The 22,338-nt window shown below is 39.8% G+C and overlaps 1 protein-coding gene and 1 long non-coding RNA gene across 3 annotated transcripts in view; one reads left to right on the top strand and one right to left on the bottom strand.

Moving 5' to 3' along the window:
* Window positions 1–817: 817 nt before the first annotated feature.
* Window positions 818–12,018, top strand: LOC108648898. Of its 2 annotated transcripts, none has more exons than XR_004220467.1 (2): window positions 818–2,157; window positions 11,805–12,018. It is a non-coding gene; the product is annotated as an uncharacterized LOC108648898 (long non-coding RNA). The 2 variants fall into 2 exon arrangements; XR_001925377.2 differs by lacking the exon at window positions 818–2,157 and adding an exon at window positions 2,816–2,906.
* A 7,647-nt stretch (window positions 12,019–19,665) lies between these two features.
* kctd5 (potassium channel tetramerization domain containing 5) overlaps window positions 19,666–22,338 on the bottom strand; it is a 35,392-nt gene continuing 32,719 nt past the window's right edge. The window contains 1 exon segment of the mRNA NM_001017294.2: window positions 19,666–20,897. Coding sequence (NP_001017294.1) covers window positions 20,868–20,897 — 30 coding nt within the window. The 3' untranslated portion in view covers window positions 19,666–20,867.

Genomic DNA, 22,338 nt, shown 5'->3' on the forward strand with positions numbered 1-22,338 from the left:
AATATCACCCAATCGGAGCGAATGTTACATAGGCGGCAAAACTGCTGGAAGCAGAAGACGAGGAAATTGCAGATAGTCCCTAAACTTGGCCTTTGAGAAATAAAGAAATAATGTAATATGAAACCCAGATAAGGGAAGCATTGTGTCCTTAATGTTAATTAAACATATTCTGTCATACGATGATAGATTTTTCCTGTCAGATTTTTCACACACCCTGCTTGGAGTAAAACTGAGGCATTTATTTCACTAAACTGACCAGTAAAATTCATACTCAAGAGCCCTTCATTTTCTGTTCTTTAAAAAAAAAATAGCCCCAAAATGTTTCCATTCCCTTTCCTCTGTACACCAGTGTCCTCTACTTCTACACAGAGGGGACTGTAGTCTGAGTGCTTATGATAAGGTAGGATGTAATAGAAATAATACATTCTTTCATTGTTATGTTTGACCTCCACAGTGCTTACAAGGATAACCTTCCCTGTTAGGCTGATGCCACACGTGGCGTTTTTACGCACGATATCATCATCCATAGAAATAACTTGAAAAGACTCAAAGCAAACCACACAATGCGGAAATACGCTAGAAAACGCTCCACCACGGATTTTTCAAGCATTTGCCGAAATACGCCAGTATTTGCACACCAAGCTATTCCTATGTATACACAAAGGCAGCTGCCAGACCTAGCGGAAATACGCAGCTTTTTTACTAGCACCATGGAAACGGGATTTGCTACGTCACCAGTACTAGGCTGAAAAACGCCATAGTCGGGCTGTGTGGCTTGTGCGGTGTTTTTAGGGCGAGAAAAAATGCACCGGAAAAACACCACGTGTGGCATCAGCCTTAGACCCAAGTTCTAGGTTCAAAATCTATAGCAGAGGTATCAACTGTGGCAATGGCCTCCTGGGGGAAACAGAGGAAGTGCGGACTCCTAAATGACAGTTAGGGAAATATATGGGAAGAATGCCCGTTTGTTCTCCTTGATACATCTGAAACATTATCTTGAAGATCAAGTAGGGTGAGATTTGGGGGGAAGACATATTTGCTATTGATTGACCAATCACTGATTATTGTTTTCCTTTATCAGCCTAAAATTATCTCATATGATATGGCTGCTTGACACGGTGTGCTCCCCCCACAATGCCATTATGTACGCAGGTGTTCCTTCATGTGCATGCAGGAGGGGGGTGGGAGGAGGTGAGGTGGCCGTCTGGGTTACCTAGGGTGCCAAGTTGGCATGGCTTGCCACTGCATAGGAGATTTTGATCAAATTTTTTAGGTCAGACTTTATCTGAGCCACAAAATCTTGTCAGGCAACAGTACACAACAGCCCAAGATTTCTTAGGATCCTACAAAATCTGATCCCCCCTTCTGTAATATAAGTTGGATCAGATAAGGTTGGATGCAGGGCTGTATTTAGGTGCAGTGCAGCCCTAAGCACTGGTTCTAATATGCCCCTCGACGGTGCGTATGTGACATCACACACAGCAGGCACAATATGTCACATGCACTTATGTTACAGAACTGACGTTACTTCTTCAGCGCAACCTGACCCACCCCCAGATACATAACCGGAGCTCTCTGGTGCCTCTATAAATACAGCCCTGGTTGGATGGTGAATTTAGTTCCTGCATCAGTCAGTGTATTTCAGTGAGATAAAAAAGCCTGTCAGACACCATCAGATTTTATTTTGTCTGATGAAGACACAGCATGCAGCGTTCCTATTCCACGGGCATGTCGTGTAATTGACACATCAGATTCTTCTATCAGTCTTGTTATATTTTGACCCCTGCAACTACATCCTACTTGTACGATGCATTCTGTCGATCCTACAAAATCTCTCGTGTAGCTAAGATGGAAGTACAATTCACTCCCACAGGACTCTTACTGGATAGATCATGTGGGAAAAAAACACATTTTGGGTTTTCAAATAATTTCTAAAAATTGTAAAATGACATAGGAGCATGGGGCTTTTAGTATATTCTGTGGATAGTTTATTTTTTGGAGAATTTCATATTCTTTCAAGGATGAATATGTCCTGAGGAGAATCATTGCTTATTGCAAGACTATTGCTCTACTGAGGAGCCAAATAAGAACAGTCACAAACTATTGGCAAATGTATGTCACCTGAATAAAGCCTGAATAGAGCATGCCAATTCTAAGGTACTTTGTGTTCTAGAATGAACTAAACTAAGCTTGTTTAATTAATATTAAGGTACAGATGTGTTATGATGATGTCAGCTAGCAACTTTACAAAAATGTGGAACTGCTAATTTGCCAAATACTAATACTTTGCAGGCTGGATTTCATATAAAAATGTTATTTATTTACGCTTTTCACATGAACAGATTACAGCGATCCCTTTATAAATAGGGTTTTTGTGTGGTGTGGGGCTCTTTAACAAATTTTGGTTCCGAATCCTGAGTTCCACTTTAGTGCTTTCAGTTGCTAAATGTATGTGTATTTTATTGTAGGTCATATAGTAAATGAGTCCACAAGAGGGCACTACTGGCTTTTTGTATAAACATTTGAAAGCAAGCACTGCGCCAGCTGCTGTCCTAATAGATAAACACAAATATAAAAAATAAATAAGGCTGTTTGCACTGAGCTTCTATATTAGTATGGTGTGAAATGAAAGTCTACTGTAAAAGCCGTCACATAATTACCTGGTTTAAAGGGGCACATCCCCTTAATAATGCTTTATTCTTTACAAGTGAATACATTGTCAATGTAGCTGTAGCCCTCCCACCCCACACCTGTGTCTTTAATGATGGTATTAAAAATAGGCGTTGGTCTGTGGGATCTCTCCCTTACAAAAAGCTACAGCACCAAGGGATTGACATTTGAGAGCAGTGCTTTGCTTAGGAGACCCTGGGACTATTATAATGCAACTAAGCAGGAGGTGGCTAAAGGTGAGTGTTTGGGCCACCATATGGTTACTTGGCAATTTTATGACCATAACCTTGTAACTAAAAACTTGTGGGTTTTGCAAATTGATGCCCTTGCACAGGATAACTACTAATGCATCTTAGGGCCAGGGAATGTGTATTGTTTAAAGCCCTGTTTTTTGAATGTTTAAAACATTTTGGCCAGGTCAGTAACTGTTTTATTATAGTTTACTTTATTATTAGTTAGCCTTGGAGTGTTCCCAGAACCAGTTTTAGTGTTCTGTATATTTGCAGCATTATTCTGCAGGTAGGTAGATTAAGCTTCCATGTTTCTTTAATGGTTATGCCTTTAATAATGGGTGTCGGTCTACTGCATGGTTTAGTAAGGCGACACTCCAAGATCATACAAGCAAACGAGAGGTAAAAGCCTATGAAGCATTTGATTGGAGGTAAATAATTAGAGGGCTTATATGGGGTCTGACATGTGGGTGTGGTGGCTTAACCACTTTATGTGGGGGAGGGGTGTATATTGAACAGTCACCCCCCCCCACCCCATTTGAAAGTTGGCAAGAGGCAAAATAGAAAGGCAAATTAAAAAACTGTAAGAAATAAGAATGATCAATTGAAAAGTTGCATTAAAGGTTAACTTTCCCTTTAAAACAGTACACATTTATACCCACCCCTATCTAACCCAGTTGCCCTCCTTCACGGCCAGTTTCCTGGATCCACAGGTCAAGGTACTCTCTTTCCTCAGAATCAGATAAATAGATCTGTATTAGTTCTTCAACTCTCTGTGTTCTTGGCATGTTCTTTCCTCGGCTGCAGGATTGCGGCTATTGCCCCAGACATCAGAAAGTAGGAGGTTATATATCAATATAGGCAAAAGGCTATCAGACCTATAGCAATTGTGCAGCAGTTAGCATTTACTCAGAGGGGCTGCTGTAAGATGCCCTGGACTGAGACTATTTATTGGGCTGCCGGGGGGCTGTTTGGGCCTCTGTGTACTAGAAATGCCAGGGCCTATTTTGAATCCCAGTCCAGGCCTGCTGTTACTGGTCTAGCATAGTTAGAATAATAAAATAAAAATGTAGTTTTCTGCTGATGGCTGTGGGAAAGGAGCAAATAGCTCTGACAATGTTGCCTTTAATTGCTTACAGAATATATGAGAATTTGTGGTGCTTTTATGCCTGGGTACAAAGCCTGTGGGTTTGGATTTCAGTTATTATGGCAGACCATGACATTTTGGCTATCTACTGAAGGCCTTCATGGGCTTCTAATAGGCATCTATGTGCAATGATGAAGATACAGCAAATAGCTTAAACCATCATACAGTGGTGTGAAAAACTATTTGCCCCCTTCCTGATTTCTTATTCTTTTGCATGTTTGTCACACAAAATGTTTCTGATCATCAAACACATTTAACTATTAGTCAAAGATAACACAAGTAAACACAAAATGCAGTTTTTAAATGAGGGTTTTTATTATTTAGGGAGAAAAAAAATCCAAACCTACATGGCCCTGTGTGAAAAAGTAATTGCCCCCTGAACCTAATAACTGGTTGGGCCACCCTTAGCAGCAATAACTGCAATCAAGCGTTTGCGATAACTTGCAACGAGTCTTTTTACAGCGCTCTGGAGGAATTTTGGCCCACTCATCTTTGCAGAATTGTTGTAATTCAGCTTTATTTGAGGGTTTTCTAGCATGAACCGCCTTTTTAAGGTCATGCCACAACATCTCAATAGGATTCAGGTCAGGACTTTGACTAGGCCACTCCAAAGTCTTCATTTTGTTTTTCTTCAGCCATTCAGAGGTGGATTTGCTGGTATGTTTTGGGTCATTGTCCTGCTGCAGCACCCAAAATCGCTTCAGCTTGAGTTGACGAACAGATGGCCGGACATTCTCCTTCAGGATTTTTTGGTAGACAGTAGAATTCATGGTTCCGTCTATCACAGCAAGCCTTCCAGGTCCTGAAGCAGCAAAACAACCCCAGACCATCACACTACCACCACCATATTTTACTGTTGGTATGATGTTCTTTTTCTGAAATGCTGTTACTTTTACGCCAGATGTAACGGGACACGCACCTTCCAAAAAGTTCAACTTTTGTCTCGTCGGTCCACAAGGTATTTTCCCATAAGTCTTGGCAATCATTGAGATGTTTTTTAGCAAAATTGAGACGAACCATAATGTTCTTTTTGCTTAAAAGTGGTTTGCGCCGTTTTTGCCCAGTCTCTTTCTTATGGTGGAGTCGTGAACACTGCCCTTAATTCAGGCAAGTGAGGCCTGCAGTTCTTTAGATGTTGTCCTGGGGTCTTTTGTGGCCTCTCGGATGAGTTGTCTCTGCGCTCTTGGGGTAATTTTGGTCGGCCGGCCACTCCTGGGAAGGTTCACCACTGTTCCATGTTTGTGCCATTTGTGGATAATGGCTCTCACTGTGGTTCGCTGGAGTCCCAAAGCTTTAGAAATGGCTTTATAACCTTTACCAGACTGATAGATCTCAATTACTTTTGTTCTCATTTGTTCCTGAATTTCTTTGGATCTTGGCATGATGTCTAGCTTTTGAGGTGCTTTTGGGCTACTTTTCTGTGTCAGGTAGCTCCTATTTAATTGATTTCTTGATTGAAACAGGTGTGGCAGTAATCAGGCCTGGGGGTGACTACAGAAATTGATATTGAAATTGAAAATTGAAATTGATAAACCACAGTTAAGTTATTTTTTAACAAGGGGGGCAATCACTTTTTCACACAGGGCCATGTAGATTTGGAGTTTTTTTTCTCCCTTAATAACGTAAACCTTCATTTAAAAACTGCATTTTGTGTTCAATTATGTTATCTTTGACTAATAGTTAACGGTTTTTGATGAGCAGAAACATTTAAGTGTGACAAACATGCAAAAGAATAAGAAATCAGGAAGGGGGCAAATAGTTTTTCACACCACTGTAGATTTTATTATAAACACACAGTCTCCAAAGCTTTAATCTGTGCCTCCGGCTCCAGTCTTCTCTGCTTTTAACAACTTTTGTCTTCCTCCGCGACACTTCCTGAAGGATGAAAGGTTTTTTCACTTTGATACCTGGAGTGCTCTATTTTGCTGTGTGTTTGGATAGGCATACCTGGGTCTCTATCAGGGCCACATTGCAGCATGTATTAGAACTCACCGTTTCATTGCCATCTCAATATACATATAACTGTTTTGGAGGGGCACTATGTATTAGAAAATGGCAAAGGGCACCAATAAAGATGGATATATTGATTCCCTTCACACAGTTAACAAAACTGAGCAGCAATACCTTGTATAAGGGCACTTTTATCAAGCCTTTCCTTAAACTGTGGCTTAAGCCAACCAGTCCCTCAAGGTAGGTTGCCCACCTCTAAAGCTACATAGGGAAAATATATTGTCCCTAATTAGCGGGGTCAGTTCCAAATTATGAGGCCAGGCATACAGGAAGGTGGTGGTGGGGGGGATTGGGGCATGGCCTAAATTATGGCAAGTCTTCATTTTTAAAATGCCAGGAGGTATGAATTGTTGCAGGTTCAGCTTGTGTCAGTCTGCTAGACTATTAATAATAATATTGTACAGCGCTGCGGAATATGTTGGCACTTTATATATAAATAAGTGGGTTTCATACATTGGACATACAGAGTAACTTATAAAGCAATCAGTAACCGATACAAGAGGTGAAGAGAGCCCTGCCCAAAAGAGCTTAGACTAGCATGCATCTTGGTTGTTAACGTGTTTCCTAAACTGCAAAGATTTTTACAAAGCGGCAGTGTTTTGGGCTAAATTTCAACAATCCTGTCTTCATGTGTATTTATTGACATCAAGTGAAAGAGAGAGGAGTATGATTATTTGACTACCCACTTGCAATGCAAAACCAACAGCCTCATGCAAATTGGTGTGAATAACTCATGACAAAGGGATTAGATGTTCAGAAAGCTTTTCTTCTAGACCTGCGCTTGTTTATTGCACAAGAAATACACAACAGGAGAGGTACCCCAATAGTAGTGACGGCACCCCCAGCTTTTTGAACAACTCCATTAGTGCTCCCTAGTATTGAGATGTGACCCTATATGTAGGCAGCAATTTTTGGAAATTTAGCAATTTGTTTCTATCACCAAACCCCACTATGTCTGTGCCTGCCCTCATATTTAAGACTGTAATATAGCCATAACTGGGAACATTATGATGGATCTAATGCTTGTAGGAGTCTTACTGGAACATACACTTGCAGCTATAAAAGAATACATTTGGGCTGTCACTAATGAAAAGCTGGGGTAGAATACAATTGCCCCTCTATTACAATGACTTATTTTTAGACTCTGTCAGTGCAGGAGACCAAGCAGTTATAGCTTGAAAATGCAGTGTTCCTTTACGAGCAATAACTGCCCAGACCACAAGCACACTGGCAGAGACACGGTGATTACCATTTCGGTTAATGGAACAGTAATTCCAATTTTTTTGCTGCCTGCCAAGTCAGAAATCACGCAGGCAGCAAAATGTCTGCACTTGTCTCATCTAACATTGCCCTTTGTCTCTGCTGTTATCCAGCGCCAAGCAATCCCATAGTATTGTGCCTTGTTTTGGAGTGCAAAACTGGTGAGAAGCCTATACCTTGATCCATCGTCCTGAAACCAGTGAGGAGCGTTTAGTCTAGTGGGCAAGCACCTGAGAAATGTTGTTCTGAAAAATATCTGCTCATTTTGAATGAGATGCAGCAATAAACTGTTCCCAGACAATGGATTTGGGATTTATTCACTAATGCAGTGCTGCACGAGGCTTGAGGACCACCTAATAATGGCTTCTGGTATAGTCCCTTGCGTACAGAGTTCTCTGCAATCCCTGAATCTCTTATTGATAATATGTACTGTAGAAGGTGAAATCTGTTGCAATTTTGCAGAGGAACATTTATTCTTATATTGTTACAATATTTGCCCATACAGTGTTGCATCTCTCCCTATCTTTGCTTTTGACAGGAACCGCCTCTCTGATCTGCTCTTTCAAGCATTACACAACTGTTGTTTCATGGGCAACACACCGGGGCACATTTACTAATCCACGAACGTCCGAAAAGCGTCCAAATGCGTTTTTTCGTAATCTGTATTTTGCGATTTTTTTTTTTCGTAAATTGATGCAACTTTTTCGTAGCGTTACAACTTGCACGAATTGTTGCGACTTTTTCATAGCCATCGCACCGTGTGCGAAAGTTTCGGATTCATTCAAGCTTCAGTATTGTGACTTTCCTTGGGCCAGGTTGGAGCCGCAGAGTGCCATTGAGCCCTATGGGAGACTTTCCTTGGGCCGGGTTGGAGCTGCAGAGTGCCATTGAGCCCTATGGGAGACTTTCCTTGGGCCGGGTTGGAGCTGCAGAGTGCCATTGAGCCCTATGGGAGACTTTCCTTGGGCCAGGTTGGAGCTGCCGAGTGCCATTGAGTCCTATGGGAGGCTTCCAAAATCATGCAAAGTCTGAAAGTTTTGCCCGCCATTTACGAGCGCTCAATACAAAAAAGTTGCGACAATATACGAGCAAATCGTAACTGCTACGAAAAAATCGCAAAAAATACGAAAAAGTCGCAAAATGTTAGTTTCCAATCTGAATTTTTCGAATTTGTGGATTAGTAAATCAGCCCCAATGGGTAGCTGCCTTGCAGTGCTGGAGTCCTGAGTTCAGTTCCAGCCAGGGCACTATGTGGTGTTTGTTTGTCCTCCTTGTATCCATTTGAGTTTCTTTCCAGTACACAAGTTTTCACCCATACCACAAAAGCACACAGGCAAATTAATTCACTGACTAAATTGACGTGTGTGTAAGTGATAGGGCCTGTAGACTGTAAGAAGAACAGAGGCCCAAAGAACACCTCTTTCTGCCGCCCAGCTCAATAAATAGTGACTGTCTATGGCATTTGCCAGAATCCAGATTGCCAGTCCGGGCCTCACAATATCGAATTCAAAATGAGCATATTCTAGTTTCAACATTTCATAGGTTTGCCTTTGTACAGTTTCCAATTATACAGTGTTTAAATGATTATTAAATCATTTCACCATTTTTTGTTTATATTTTACAGTTGGAAATGTGTTGCATATACATAAAGTAGTGCACATTGAAGGGTAGTCTCTGATTTAGCAATAGCTGGAATAGCTCCTCTTCCTCTGCACTTTCCTTAAGTGTTGTTATAACAAACAAGACTACCAGAACAATATACATTCTGAAGCACCACAATCCCTTTACTATTTCTCCAGGGATGACTGAATGAGCTGGATGGACACAATAGAAGGCAGATCCTCTTTGGAGCTGTGTGGGTTTTTTTTTAAAAAAAAAAAAAAAACAAAAAAAAAACAAACCCTTAAGTGTTTCTTAGTTCTCACTTATCCAGCATTCATGACTGAAGTGTTTGCCGAGCTCTTTACCTTGTCCCAGATTTAAAATCCAGTGCAGAGGTGGACAGCAAAAGTTATGGGACAGTGATGGGCAGACCACCTCTTAAATACAATCAATGCACTTCTGGTCGAAACCATAATATAGAGATGTCCATTGTGGGAAAAAATCTTTTACTGTTCAGTGATATGAGGACTTCAGTAGCAAATAAATGGCTGTTTGAAGAACTAACTACCCTCAGTAATGCTATGCTTGGACCTAGCACATGCCAAGTAAATGCTCTCAGCACCAGAAAGATTTCCCAGATGCATTTAATGATGGGAAACAAGCACTCAGTCCTTTTCAGCGTGTAGAAGAGCACAGACTTTAGCATTTACATCACTTACCTTCCAAAACCACAGTTAGCTCTAAAGTTATCTATAAAGCAGACAGGGCTGTAGAGAAACAGAGGCTCACTTGCATTTCTGCAATGTATTTGGTCCCATACATGGGACAATTTGCTACAAAAGCCCCATTCTTACAGACAGAATGTTCACGTGTAACACCAAAGGCCTCTCAAAGTTAAGGTGGCCATACAGTGGCAGATTACAGCAGCTGATAGTGTCGGCATCTTGTCGACTTATGTATGGGGCCCTCCAACAGGCCTACCCGACTGATATCTGCCCAAAAATTGGGCAGCTGTTAATTGGGCAAGCTTAAAGATTCCTGTTGGGGCAAGGAGTGCATTGTGTCACATTGACAGGACCATATCAATGAGCCAAACATTAGGCACTAGGGCCAAACAATTGGATTAATAAAATATCTCATACCAGGGAAAGATCTTCTCGCGCGGTGACCTCCCAAACAAGTGGATCTTTCAGTGTATGTTCAGCTTTATGCTTTGGGCTAAGTACCAGATCATGCCTGGGTGGTGGGGACCAAAACACATTCAGGTTACCAGGGTCAGATTGGGGGGGGGTGCAGGGCCCACCAGGGCTTCTGCCTCAGGTGCCCCTGCACCCCTTTTTGGAGAGTAGTAGTCAGCACCAAGCCTTGTGATTAGTTAGAAGTAGTGCAGGTTCCCCAATGGCCACTTTCCATCGGCACATCCAGGTACAGAAGAACAGGAACAGCACCTCTGCGGACAGACACCCCTGCCCCCCTCAATGCCTTCACACCCCACCCCCAGGAGCCACCCCAATACCCTCCGACCCCCCCAAGTGCGCCTAAATGAAGCTCACCTGCAGCGCTTTGGGGCAGGGAGACCGGCTGATTGCGGGAGCACCCTGGGGATTCGGGTCTGAGCCGACGGTTTTTCCCCCGTGCCCCGGCAGCCCAGTCAGATGCTGCAGGTTACTCACTAGTTTAATGTACACTGTACTTTCTGGATCTTGCACAATAACGGTCTAAGCAGCTTCTAATAAGTTGTTTATTCAGAAAAACCACCATATTTGGAGGAAGTCAACTGCACTTTGTTTTTTTTACATCCTCTTTAATAAATAGTAAACTTACCACTTGCAACCAGATAGCTTTAAAAACAGTGAACAGTACAAAGTCATTGAATTATTGACGAACCTTAAGTGCATCATACGGTAAATGTAATTAGTCCCGTGGCCAGAGTCTCTTAAAACATATCTGCAAATGTACATTTACAGAACATTTCAAATCCCTATCCATTTCCCCATAACTGGTTATTTTATGACACAGTTAAAGTGATCTTGACTTTACAAAAATCCCAGATTTAGAACAGGAACGGAACATAGCAATACAAAAGAAGAAAAAGTGTCAAAGTAGGAAGATTATTTAACCTAAAGGATTATAAACTGGCCCAGCACCTTTCTACAGTAAACATCTGTACAAGTTGTTTGTCCAAAGTCAGTGTTCCGATATTTATTAGCCCTTATCTTCACATCATTGCAAAGAAATACCCATCAGATTTCTATTAGAAAACACATTTGTACATAAGTTCTAGGTATAGCCCTTTTCTAAAGGTACTGAGTACTGACAAGGACATCAGAATGCAAATAACCAAGTCATTTGTTTAAAGATAACATTTCAGGTTTATTTACAATACCATTGACTGGCTCACAGGTGTAACTATCTTAATACCTTTCATAGGGGTTGTATTGTGATGGTGCTTTTTTTAAAAGGGATTCAGTCATGATTATTATGGGGTACTTTTTACACAGCAAATTCATTTTGCCATTTAAAATTTCATTCTTGAACCAACAAACTTTTTTAGCTGTAATATTGGTGAGTAGGCGCCAGTGCATTGTGCCTGAGTCTGAGCTTTCAGAAGGAGCCAGCTCTACACATTAGAACTGCTTTCAGGTAACCTATTGTTTCTCCTACTCCCATGTAACTGGAGGAGTCCCAAGCCAGACTTGGATTTCTTACTATTGCTTGTTATTCTGATACCTACTGGGAGCTGCTATCTTGCTCCCTTCCCATTGTTCTGCTGATCGGCTGCTGGGAGGGGGGGGTTATATCACTCCAACTTGCAGCTCAGCAGTAAAGTAAAGGCCAACTCTTAGCAACTTTTCAAATGGTCTTCTTTTTGTTTTTTTTAACAGTTTGCCACCTTCCGACTCTTTCCAGCATTCAAATGGGGATATGCTTCAGTGTGCAGCTTTGCTTTTAAGAATCCATATCTGACCTTGCTGAGTTACTGGTCCCAGCATGAGTTAACCCTTTCTAATACAGTGGAAGTTGTAGCCCAGCAACACTTTGAAAGGTTTGTGTCCCCTTTTACACACTGTTCCTTATGCTGCTTTAATAAACTTGTATGGGTATAAACAACGTAGATAAAAAGGGCACCTTTTTCGGTTTTGATGCACTCATTTACTCGTTTTGGTAATAACCTCTAGCATTAATTAGCTTAGTCTTGTTATTTTCGTTTCCATGGCTCCTTTAAGTTTTCCATTTGTACAGTGAAAGAAAACCCCAGCTATAGAAGTTATGAAACTTATAATTTATACAGGTTCACAACTTACCAGAAAACAAAAGCATTCAGCCATAGCCCTATTCTTCGATTAAAAAAAAGTGCAGCCAAACGGTGTATAGTGGGCCAGTTATACACATAAATGGGGGTAACTTGCAGTTGCACTTGGGCACAACCAGCCCACAATCATCCAGTTGGGACAGCCCTGCACATTTGCTTAAGACAAGAAGCCTGAACCAGCTTTGCAGAAGAGACAAATTTGCCTCCCTACAAACTTTCTCTAGAAGCCGAGGGGACACTACGAATATATGGATGGAATTCTAATGCCCATTGAGCAAAACATCAATAAAGTAAATCCTGCTGAAGAGCTTGAGCAGAGTAAATGCCAGCTACTACAAAATGTGGCTGCCATATTGGGACATACTTTTCCCACAGTGTGTTTTCAAATGCTGCAAACAAACACCTAAGGCACTGAACTCAAAGTTCCACACTTAAATGAAATGCACTCTACCATCTAAGTCTAATATGTGAATTAACAGGGTCAAAATGTTACTAAAATACAGGGCAGGAGCAGCATTCCTGGAGAAGATTGCGCATTTGCAGGAAGAAGACACTTGCTCTAAACCAATTTCTCCATCAAAATAAAAAAAGTGTACCTCCGATCACTAAAGCAGGCAGAATCTCCACACAAGCTATATTTGCCATGAACTATATACTGTAGGCTGCATAATATAGGTATACAGGTTTGTATATTTAACTTATAAACTTTCATGGCAACAGGAAGCAGTTATACAAATTCCCGAATGAGGGTTACCATGAAGGAGAATCGATCAATTTGAAATTACTTTGAAAATTCTGGCAAAAGTGGCAAACCCCTGTCTTCCTCTAATTTTTATTTTTGCATTGGGTTAAAATTCTGGATGTTACACAAAGGGAAGGCAACAGCACCTTTGCCAAAGGAAACTGCAAGAGAAATGTACATTTGGCGAGAAACGCCATTCATTGAGTAATGTTCATTTCTAAAGCCATTAAGGCTAACAATGGTACTCCTGAAGCATATAACACACTCCCTGTAATTCATATGAAAACTGCCCCCCCACCACACACACATTCAAATGTGCATTTTATTTTGGACCATAATAAGCAACAAGAGTCTTCTTTCATATCAAAGACAGGAGGTAAGGGGTAATAATGGTAATTCAGTGATTCCAACATCCTTTAATTAAGTGTTAAGTAGCTACCATTTTTATTAGTCATTTTATTTTTCTACTTGGGCCCTACTCTTCATATTCTGGTCTTTCCACTGCCTTGTTGCTAGGTTAAATCAGACCCTAACAACAAGATAGCTGCTGAACAAAGAGCAAAAACTGTAAAGAAAGGAATGAAAACCAATTGTAAATAGTCTCAAAATAGCATTCTCTACCTATAAATTAACTTTCAGTATGATAAAGAACCCATTTAAGCAGGTGCCTTCTGCTACATTGCTGTAAGAGTAAGGCTAATGTCACAGATCCACTCTTCTGTCTCATCAGCTCTTGTGCGTCTCTGCACTGGCAGGCCCGGAGTTGGCGGTCAGTACAGATTGCTTCTATGACATTGATCAATTGCCACAGGAGACACTTCCTGCACCAGTCAATTGGGCTTCTGCCATTCTGTCCAGACCTATCCCCAACTGGAAGGGCTCCTGTTACTCATTCATAATAGCACTTACAACTGCTAATATCCTGAAATCTAACACAAGAGTCTGAGCAATTTTGCATTATGTGGCTGCCTTTATGTCCCCTTTAAAGTGAAGCAAAAGCTTCCTCTATATAAACAAAATATTCTAAAATTATATGATTTATGGGCCCATGTATATTGTTCATTTTGGTCACCCACTAGAACAGGCACATTGCAGTGTTCCAAAGTTACAGCCGATGGCATAAACAAAAGGAAGAAATGGTTATTCTTGCATAGACTGACCTGAATACAATAGTCCTGCAATTCTACCTGTTTAAAAGATTCCTTAAAAGGTCACAGGTTATTATATTGCTGTTGGTTGACATTTGCCTTTGCCCTTTAAGAAGGTGCCATTTTCCTAACATGTTCCAGGACCACAGATCCAGCTCTAAGTACAGGCACATTCATCATTTGGATTCTGTACTTATGGCCCAAAGCAGAGCATGACATCCCCCCAGAGTAACAGTTGTGTGTGGATATTCAGCAGCTTGGTTACAGACTACTTTGTCTGGTCCCCTATAATGTAAAAGGAATTTGTTCGAAGATGGCATTATCTAGCAATGGAATGATTTTTGAAGGAGCATTTCACATAAAAATCTTCAGTTGTTTTAGCCTCTCTATTACGGCATCTATCCTTTAGTACAGTGTTGAGACACTCATGGTTAGGGGTCAGATATTCTAACATGTTATACGCCTCAGAAGGCCAAATTTACGCTATAGGCCTCCAATTACAACAGCACCCACAAGCACTGTCTATGGTCCGTAACAGAAATGCCCCAGGCTGCTTGTGCTGCCTCCTATTTACTTCAATAGAAAAAGCCAAACCGATCAGTTTTTTGGCTTGAAATGCCTTAACATTTTTTTGGTTGAAAACCACTTGTACCAAAGCTCTCAATCTGTTCAGCGAGGGTGTGTGCGCAAAGGTAGTCGGCAATATTGCTCCTCTCGGGAGATATGTCCCCCATGTACAAGTCCGCCATAACCTGGAAAAGCTGTGCACTGCATTATAATAGTTCTTCTTTCCCTTTAATGAAATGAAATAATCAGCTTAATAATCAGTTAATAAGAATTAACCCAAATGGGATTTTTTTTTTAAACAAATGTAATCATAATATTGATTATGACTGAATTTTTACTTTATAAAACTACAGTTAAATTATTCAAGATATTCTATGTTAAAGAATAATTAATGACATATGTGGTTAGGCATGAAAAGACATTATGCTGTAAAAAAAAAAAAAACAATGAGAACTGTTGGTGCCGGCATGGTGGTTGGCAGTTCAATATCACATGATTAATGTGTCTGATAACTGAGCTGAATATCATGGACATTGTAAAACATGTATCCACTATTACTTTTCCTGACAGACCGACACTTATAGCCCTGCATTAATATGCCTCTATTCAATTGATTGACAAGGCTTTAGCTTTAATTTAACAAGACTGCTGGCGTTCCCATATTCCAAGACAATACTGCCCCTGTACCAATGGTCTAAGGGTGAAGACACACTGAGCTACTAGTAGCAGCTACTTGTCATGGCTACTAAAATAGACAATGCTGATCATTTATTGATAATTGTCTCTACATGTGTTTTAGCAGAGGCAATTCTCAGTAATGTCTATGGCAGGGTATTTTCTCTTTAGTAGCTGTGAAAAAGTAGCTGCTACTAGTAGCTCCATGTGTCTTCACCCTTAAGTCAAATAGTGCGCACAGTCATCATGGAACAACGACGAGAGGGTAATGAGACGCCACCTCCGCAGGGGCACAGAGTGGAATACTGGACCATTAAAACAATTGTTTAAAAATTGAGGAGGGAGGTTATATATAACTGGTTACAGTATTGCGGTAGCATATTAAAACATGTTACAGTTCTGTTATGGCAAAAGTAATATAATAAAATAGGTTCGGTTGGTATGACAAAGATCTCAATTGTTCAGCGTCGGTCCGTTCAATTATATCATACTAGGGGGCTGATTTACTAAGACACGATTTCGAATTGCAAAAATTCCGATTGGAAACGAACATTTTGCGACTTTTTCGTATTTTTTGCGATTTTTTTTTTGGCGTCTTTACGTTTTTTTTGCGAAAAACGCGAGTTTTTCGTAGCCATTACGAAAGTTGCGCAAAGTCACGATTTTTTCGTAGCGTTAACACTTGCGCGCAAAGTCGCGCCTTTTTTTCGTAGCGTTAAAACTTAAAAGGCGCAACGTTTCGCTCAAGTTTTAACGCTACAAAAAATCGTGACTTTGCGCAACTTTCGTAATGGCTACGAAAAACTCGCGTTTTTTCGCAAAAATCGCAAAGACGCCGAAAAAAATCGCAAAAAATACGAAAAAACCGCAAAATACCGATCATTACGAAAAAAACGCAATCGGACACATTCGGCCCGTTCATGGGTTAGTAAATGTGCCCCCAGGTCTTGCATGTAGTGCGGACGTTTTTAAGTAAGTGACTGTTGCATGAAAGGTCTAATTAGCAAATTAAGGTCACCTAAAAATGACTTTAAACAAATATGGTATTTTGTAATAAGTTTGCCCAGGAGCAGTAACCCATAGCAACCAATCAACAGGTAGCATTTAATGGTTACATGTTTAAAAGCAAACATCTTACTGGCTGCTATGGGTTACTTCTCCTGGGCAAACTTATTACATAATACCGTATTTGTTTAAAGTCATTTTTAGGTAAACTTCAACCCATAAAGCATGGCTGTAAATGTAAATGTGGGGGATAGGGGAATAGTAATTTGAGGGTCAGCTTTTTGCATCTCACATTAAACCAGACAGGAAGATTCCAGTTTGGAAACTGGAAGAACAAAGTTAAAATAAATAATGGAGGGGGCAGAATTGCATAGTTTTATTTTGTGTGTATCCAGTTGATAAAAAAAAAAAAAAAAAATTTAAACACTTTACGTTGTTTGATAACATTAGTATGTGGCCCCCTGTAGTTTTCATAAAAATACAAACACGTTTTGAGAAAATCTTCATATTTTGCACAGGACACAGCCATCATACAGGCATGGGATCCATTATCAGGAAGCTCATGTCCAATAGACTCCCTTTTAAATCAAATAATTGTCTTTTAAAATGATTTCCTTTTTCTCTGTAATAACAAAACAGTACCTTGTACTTGATCCCAACTAGGATGTAATCAATACTCCTGGAGGCAAAACAACTATTGGGTTTACTTTTCAATTAATATTCAAATGATTTTTTAGTAGACAAAGTATAGAGAACCAAATTGCTGAAAGACCCCTTATCTAGAAGGCAAAAGGTCCTGAGCATTCTGGATAATGGGTCCCATACCTGTATAATTAAGGTCATCCAAGTTTAAATTACACAGGAAAAGAAACATTCCTCTTGATAATTATAAAAATGTTCATTTGAGAGTCAAACGAATAGTTAAAAAAAAATTACAACTTGAGAAATGGTGCGATCAATAGAAAATGAAGACAAAACTGCATGAAGCAGCCCTAATATATTATCATTATCTATGGTTTTTAGCCCAGCAACACTTAACTGCAGGGAACATTGAATCTTCCTGTTACTTATAACATTTAGGAGCAGATTTATTAACGTTCGTATTTTTTCCTTTTCCTCAATTCGGACTTTAAGTGCAAAAATAATGTCTTTAAAATTAGTCTAAGACCCCAAATTTTTGGAACTTAGTTTTTCATGGTTTGTACAGAAACCACCATCTAAAAGCTGGTGAAAGCCATCCTTTGCAAATTGTAAAATATATGTTTGAGTTTAGGGTGTTCTGCATGTAATTGCACAAATTAAGTAAACAAGACGGAGGTATTTGTTCCACAATTTTCATTTATGCTTTTTTATAATTTTTTTTTTTTTTTTTTTTAAATGAATGTGGGGACATTTGTTTTTTTTTGAGTTTAGTTGTGGTAGAAAAAAAATAAAATCATGAAAATTACACATACAAATTTAATAAATATGCCCCTATATGTAACTTAGTTTGACAACAATATGGATACTTTAACCTATAATGTCAGCAGTAGTTAGTAAAGGATAAGACAAAATAAACCCCCAAATCATTGCAGAGCAGGGTATAATGTGCCCAAAACAGCTCAGGCCAAGTTTTTACACGTGAGTAAGATATACAGGATACATTTACTCTTGGGGTATATGTACATACAGCGCTAGTATTTATCCATGAAGGAAGAGAAGGGCAAGCACCATTGTGCCTTAACAGCCATGAAAGTAGGAATATTTCTTGAAAGTTAACATGTAAAAGAATTAAGGAATCCTAGCCCCACTTACATCAGAACCCTGCCTGCTGTTCTTACTCTGTATTCTGAAGCACTGGTTGCACCAATGGAGCCATTATGTAACCCAGGCAGTAAAGGCAAGCAGCAGGGATGCACCAAATCCAAGATTAGTGCAGGGTTTACTCAAGTAGAATCCAAACAGTAACTGTTACTTCACAACCTTGGACAATTTAATTTTTTGTTAAACAAAAACAATCCCCCCCCCCCTAAAACTGCATATACAAATTAGGATTTAGATTAGGCTAAATCGAAAAATAATGGATACGTTAATCCTCAACAAGGCGAGCTGGAATGCATATGGATGAAAAGATCTATTGCTTTAAAACACTTTATATTACACATCATATGTATATAATTAAAGGCTGCTGTTTTGTTTTTTTGACTCCTTATGGATCAACATGAATTTACATGCTTGATGGGTAGTGGGAACCCTCCAACCTCACTCCAAAAACACAGCATGCCAGTTTTAGGGATTCTGTCTTGTTTTATGGCGTAGTTTGTATTACTAAATTACACTGTACATTGCAAATAATTCATTCTACCACTTAAAAATTTATTGGTTTAAGAATAAAATTTTTCTAGTTGTAATATTGGTTCGTAGGCAGCCATCATTGTGCCCGATTCAGAGCTAGGAGCAACCAGCACTACACAATAGAACTACTTTCCGATAAGCTATTGTTTCTCCTTGGTATTTCCCAAGTCATATCACTGAATTGGCTTGTGTCCTTTCCATCCTCACTGGGTACGATACTCGTATCTACCACTAGGTGAAGCATGCAAATATCTGACTTAATCTATACAATGTTGAAACCTATCTAGGTTTCAGGTAACATGCTTTTTGTAAGGGTTAGAAGGTTTGTGGAGTCAGGATCCATTGCTTCTCATTCTATTTAAAGTATTTGTGGTGTTACCACCCTCTGTTAATGGTTCATGGAGCAGCTTTTTCATCAGTTAAGCCACCCACGCCACTTTCTATTGTAAACAGAGTTCCACTGGCAGCAATGTAAAATTTTTAGGCGATTGTTGCCCATAGATAGCACAGTTTTCCTGTGGGCAACAAATCTCCCAGTGTGCCATCATCCTAAAGTGAATAGGAAGCAGTATTGGCCACACCCCACAGGATGGTTTCTCCACCAGCAGTGCTATTAGACAATAGCAGAAAGATGACAGCAGAATAAAAACATGGAGGTGCTATCAGTTCAGGCAGCTCAATATTTAGCAGAAGCGGTTATCTTTTTACCTTCCCATCATTATGCTGTTTGGCTGCTTGGAAAGGAAAGGGAGGGTGATATCACTCCAACTTGCACCGCAGCAGGAAAGAGACTGAAAATGATCAGAACACAAGTCACATAGCTAAGGGCACTTGGGAAAGTAAAAAGATGGCTGGCCTCACTTCATATTTCAAAAATGAGAAAAATCAGTTTGCTGTTTTTAAAAACAGATTTCAGTGCAAGATTCTGCAGGAGGAGCTTGATTAACGGATTTTTTTTTTTAAAATAACATTTTTCCATCCCAATACTTCCTTTAGATTAACATCTGCATATTGCGATATTAAAAACAGACATTTGCCAGGGTCCCATTCTCATTGTGATAAATGTATATATGGAACAATTAAAATGTCTTCCTTAATATAAAATTACTGTAAAAATGATACACAGGAAAGTTCCTGTGCCATGTGGGAACAGCATTTGTTCTCTCTCCTTGAAAATGTCTAACGTTTAGTTGGAGTGTACGATGTACTCGCAGGCACACAGCTGCCTTAATACATACTTTAGCAAATACAAAGGCCAGCATGTTGGGAAATAAAGAAATCCAATGATGATTAGCCATACCAGACTAAACATGCTTAGCATTACTCCCAGGGCCAAAAGTCATCATTACAGGCAGAAAAGTTACATCTCTCACTCACAGAAAAAACAAAACAATCAGTTTATGGAAGGAAAAAACTACAAAAATAAAAACAACCCCCCCCCCCCCCCACAAATTCAAAATGAGAAATGCCACCAGCGTATCTGGAGCTTAGCATATTTGCAGTCAAGAAAAGCAGTTCTCTATATGTAAAAACTTTTTTGCAGCAATAGACAAGTGCAGAATATGTTGGGCATGCTTTTTCCTTCGCTTAATAAGATTAAAGGCCTTGTTAGAATATGCCAACATGAGTACATACGGCTTAGTTATTTCTTTCTGCAACAAGCTGCCTTAGTCAGTAATGCTTTAATAAGCAAAGACTCATTGTGCCAATAGCTAGACCACAGAGTGGCCTGGTTAGTGTCTCTAATAGCACACTTATGGGTGTTATGGGCCATACAATCACTGTAAAGCCTGTCAGTTTGCCACCTATTTTATACTTCGATATATATCGCAAAGACAGTCTGTGTGGGTCTGCCCAAGATTTATACAACTTTGCAAAAGAAAAACCCACAGATAAAATAGTTAGTTACAAGTCACCAGAAGCATAAGAATGCAAAGATTTGCATCCGCACAACCTATTTTTTTTTCTATTTTTAAACCCATTCCCGTTATTAAGGTTTGAAGCATCCGTTCAAGAATACGTTCCCAAAACGGCCACTATACTATGTTAGCTAAAGCAGATCTCCCCCTCGCTTGGCTCTTCCGTGTGGAAATTCTTTGCATCTTGTCAATGTTTTTGCTTGAAATAAAAGTTTGTTTTTTTTTAAAAAAAAAATTCAAATGCTTCACATTCTCGACCCTCTTTCTTGCAAAATCTGTAATTATAAAAAGAAAAAAAAAAAAAGAAACAGTATTAGGAATATATTAACAATAAATAGTTACAAAGATAGGAAACAAATGTGACAGCCACAATAAGGTATAGACACCAAATCTCAAGTGAAGAGCTTATGGTTGCTATACACATTAAGATCTGCTCGTTTGATGAGGTCACCAAATGAACGGATCTTCTCCCGATATGCCCACCTAAGGTGGGCGATATTGGACTCATTCGATTGTTAAGCCCTAGGGCGGGTATATGGGCTGTCGGACTGAGGACCACATCAGTGAACCAATGCAGTCCCCGATTCGACAGGAAAAATAAACCTGCCTCATCGAGATCTGGTAAATTTTAGCCCTGATATCTGTTAGGTAGGCCCTCTGGGACCCAAATTGGCAGCTGAAATCTGCCTGTGAATGGCCCCCTTTTAGTGCTGTTTGATGGGTTTGTTACAAAAAAACTTTGTAAACATAGTATAATACATATCTGTCTTTACATTTTCTGGCCATTTTAGCTTGAGGCCAAGTTTCACAGCAAGCAAACACTAGGAAATTCAAAATATTCATACAGGTTTAGTAATTTACTTTTTCATGCAACTTTGAAGTAGTATAAATAGATTATCCATAAACCTTAGTATTCAGCTTGAGCATTTTCGGGCTAAAATCCAGCAGTCACCAATGATGATAGCTGGTTTACATTTAAATTAAAGAGACTCGACACTAGAGAAACAGCAATGTTGGATATATTATATGTGCCATAAGCCTTACAGACTTACCAATATTTTTTTAAAAGTTTTGTCAGTGTGTGTGTATGGAGGCTTAAAGCCCTTTTCATTATATATATAGTACATATATACTGATCTGTATGCTTGATAAAGGGGTTATTTGGCCCCGAAACGTCGCAACTCCGCAATAAAGTTTGATTTAAAGGGCTTGTCCCATTTGCAGCTCTGAGTGCCATTGCATTTGTTGCTACTTTGGATTTTGGGAGGGTGCCAATCCCTCTTAGCAGTTTGCACCGGGCGCCTAATTTAGGTTGGAGAGCTAAGAATGTGCGAGGAAAGTCTCTGGTTCGCTCATGTTGGGCAGTGCACGGACAGATGGAGTAAAAAGAAGCTACAGCCTCTTTCACTCCTGCTGTCAGACTGAAAGAAGCAAAACAATAGAAATGTGGCCATAACATGTCAGGCTGAACAGATGGGTATTGTATTAGGGGCTCAGAGTAGCAATCTGTTTGGCCTTCAGACAGATTGCCGCACAGGCTAATGTCACATGTATCAGTCTTGCAAGGTATTGTTGCTTAGTAGAAAAGAATGAAGAATACCGGTGTGTTTGTTGTATGGAGCCTTTGGATGGGGAAAAAAAAAAAAAAGTGTAAAAAGAAACTTTAAACAAGATGTAAAAAAGGCATAATGCAGAAGCTGGGCATGCAAATACTAA

Source organism: Xenopus tropicalis, chromosome 9, assembly GCF_000004195.4.
Source record: "Xenopus tropicalis strain Nigerian chromosome 9, UCB_Xtro_10.0, whole genome shotgun sequence".
Classification (NCBI taxonomy): Eukaryota; Metazoa; Chordata; class Amphibia; order Anura; family Pipidae; genus Xenopus; species Xenopus tropicalis.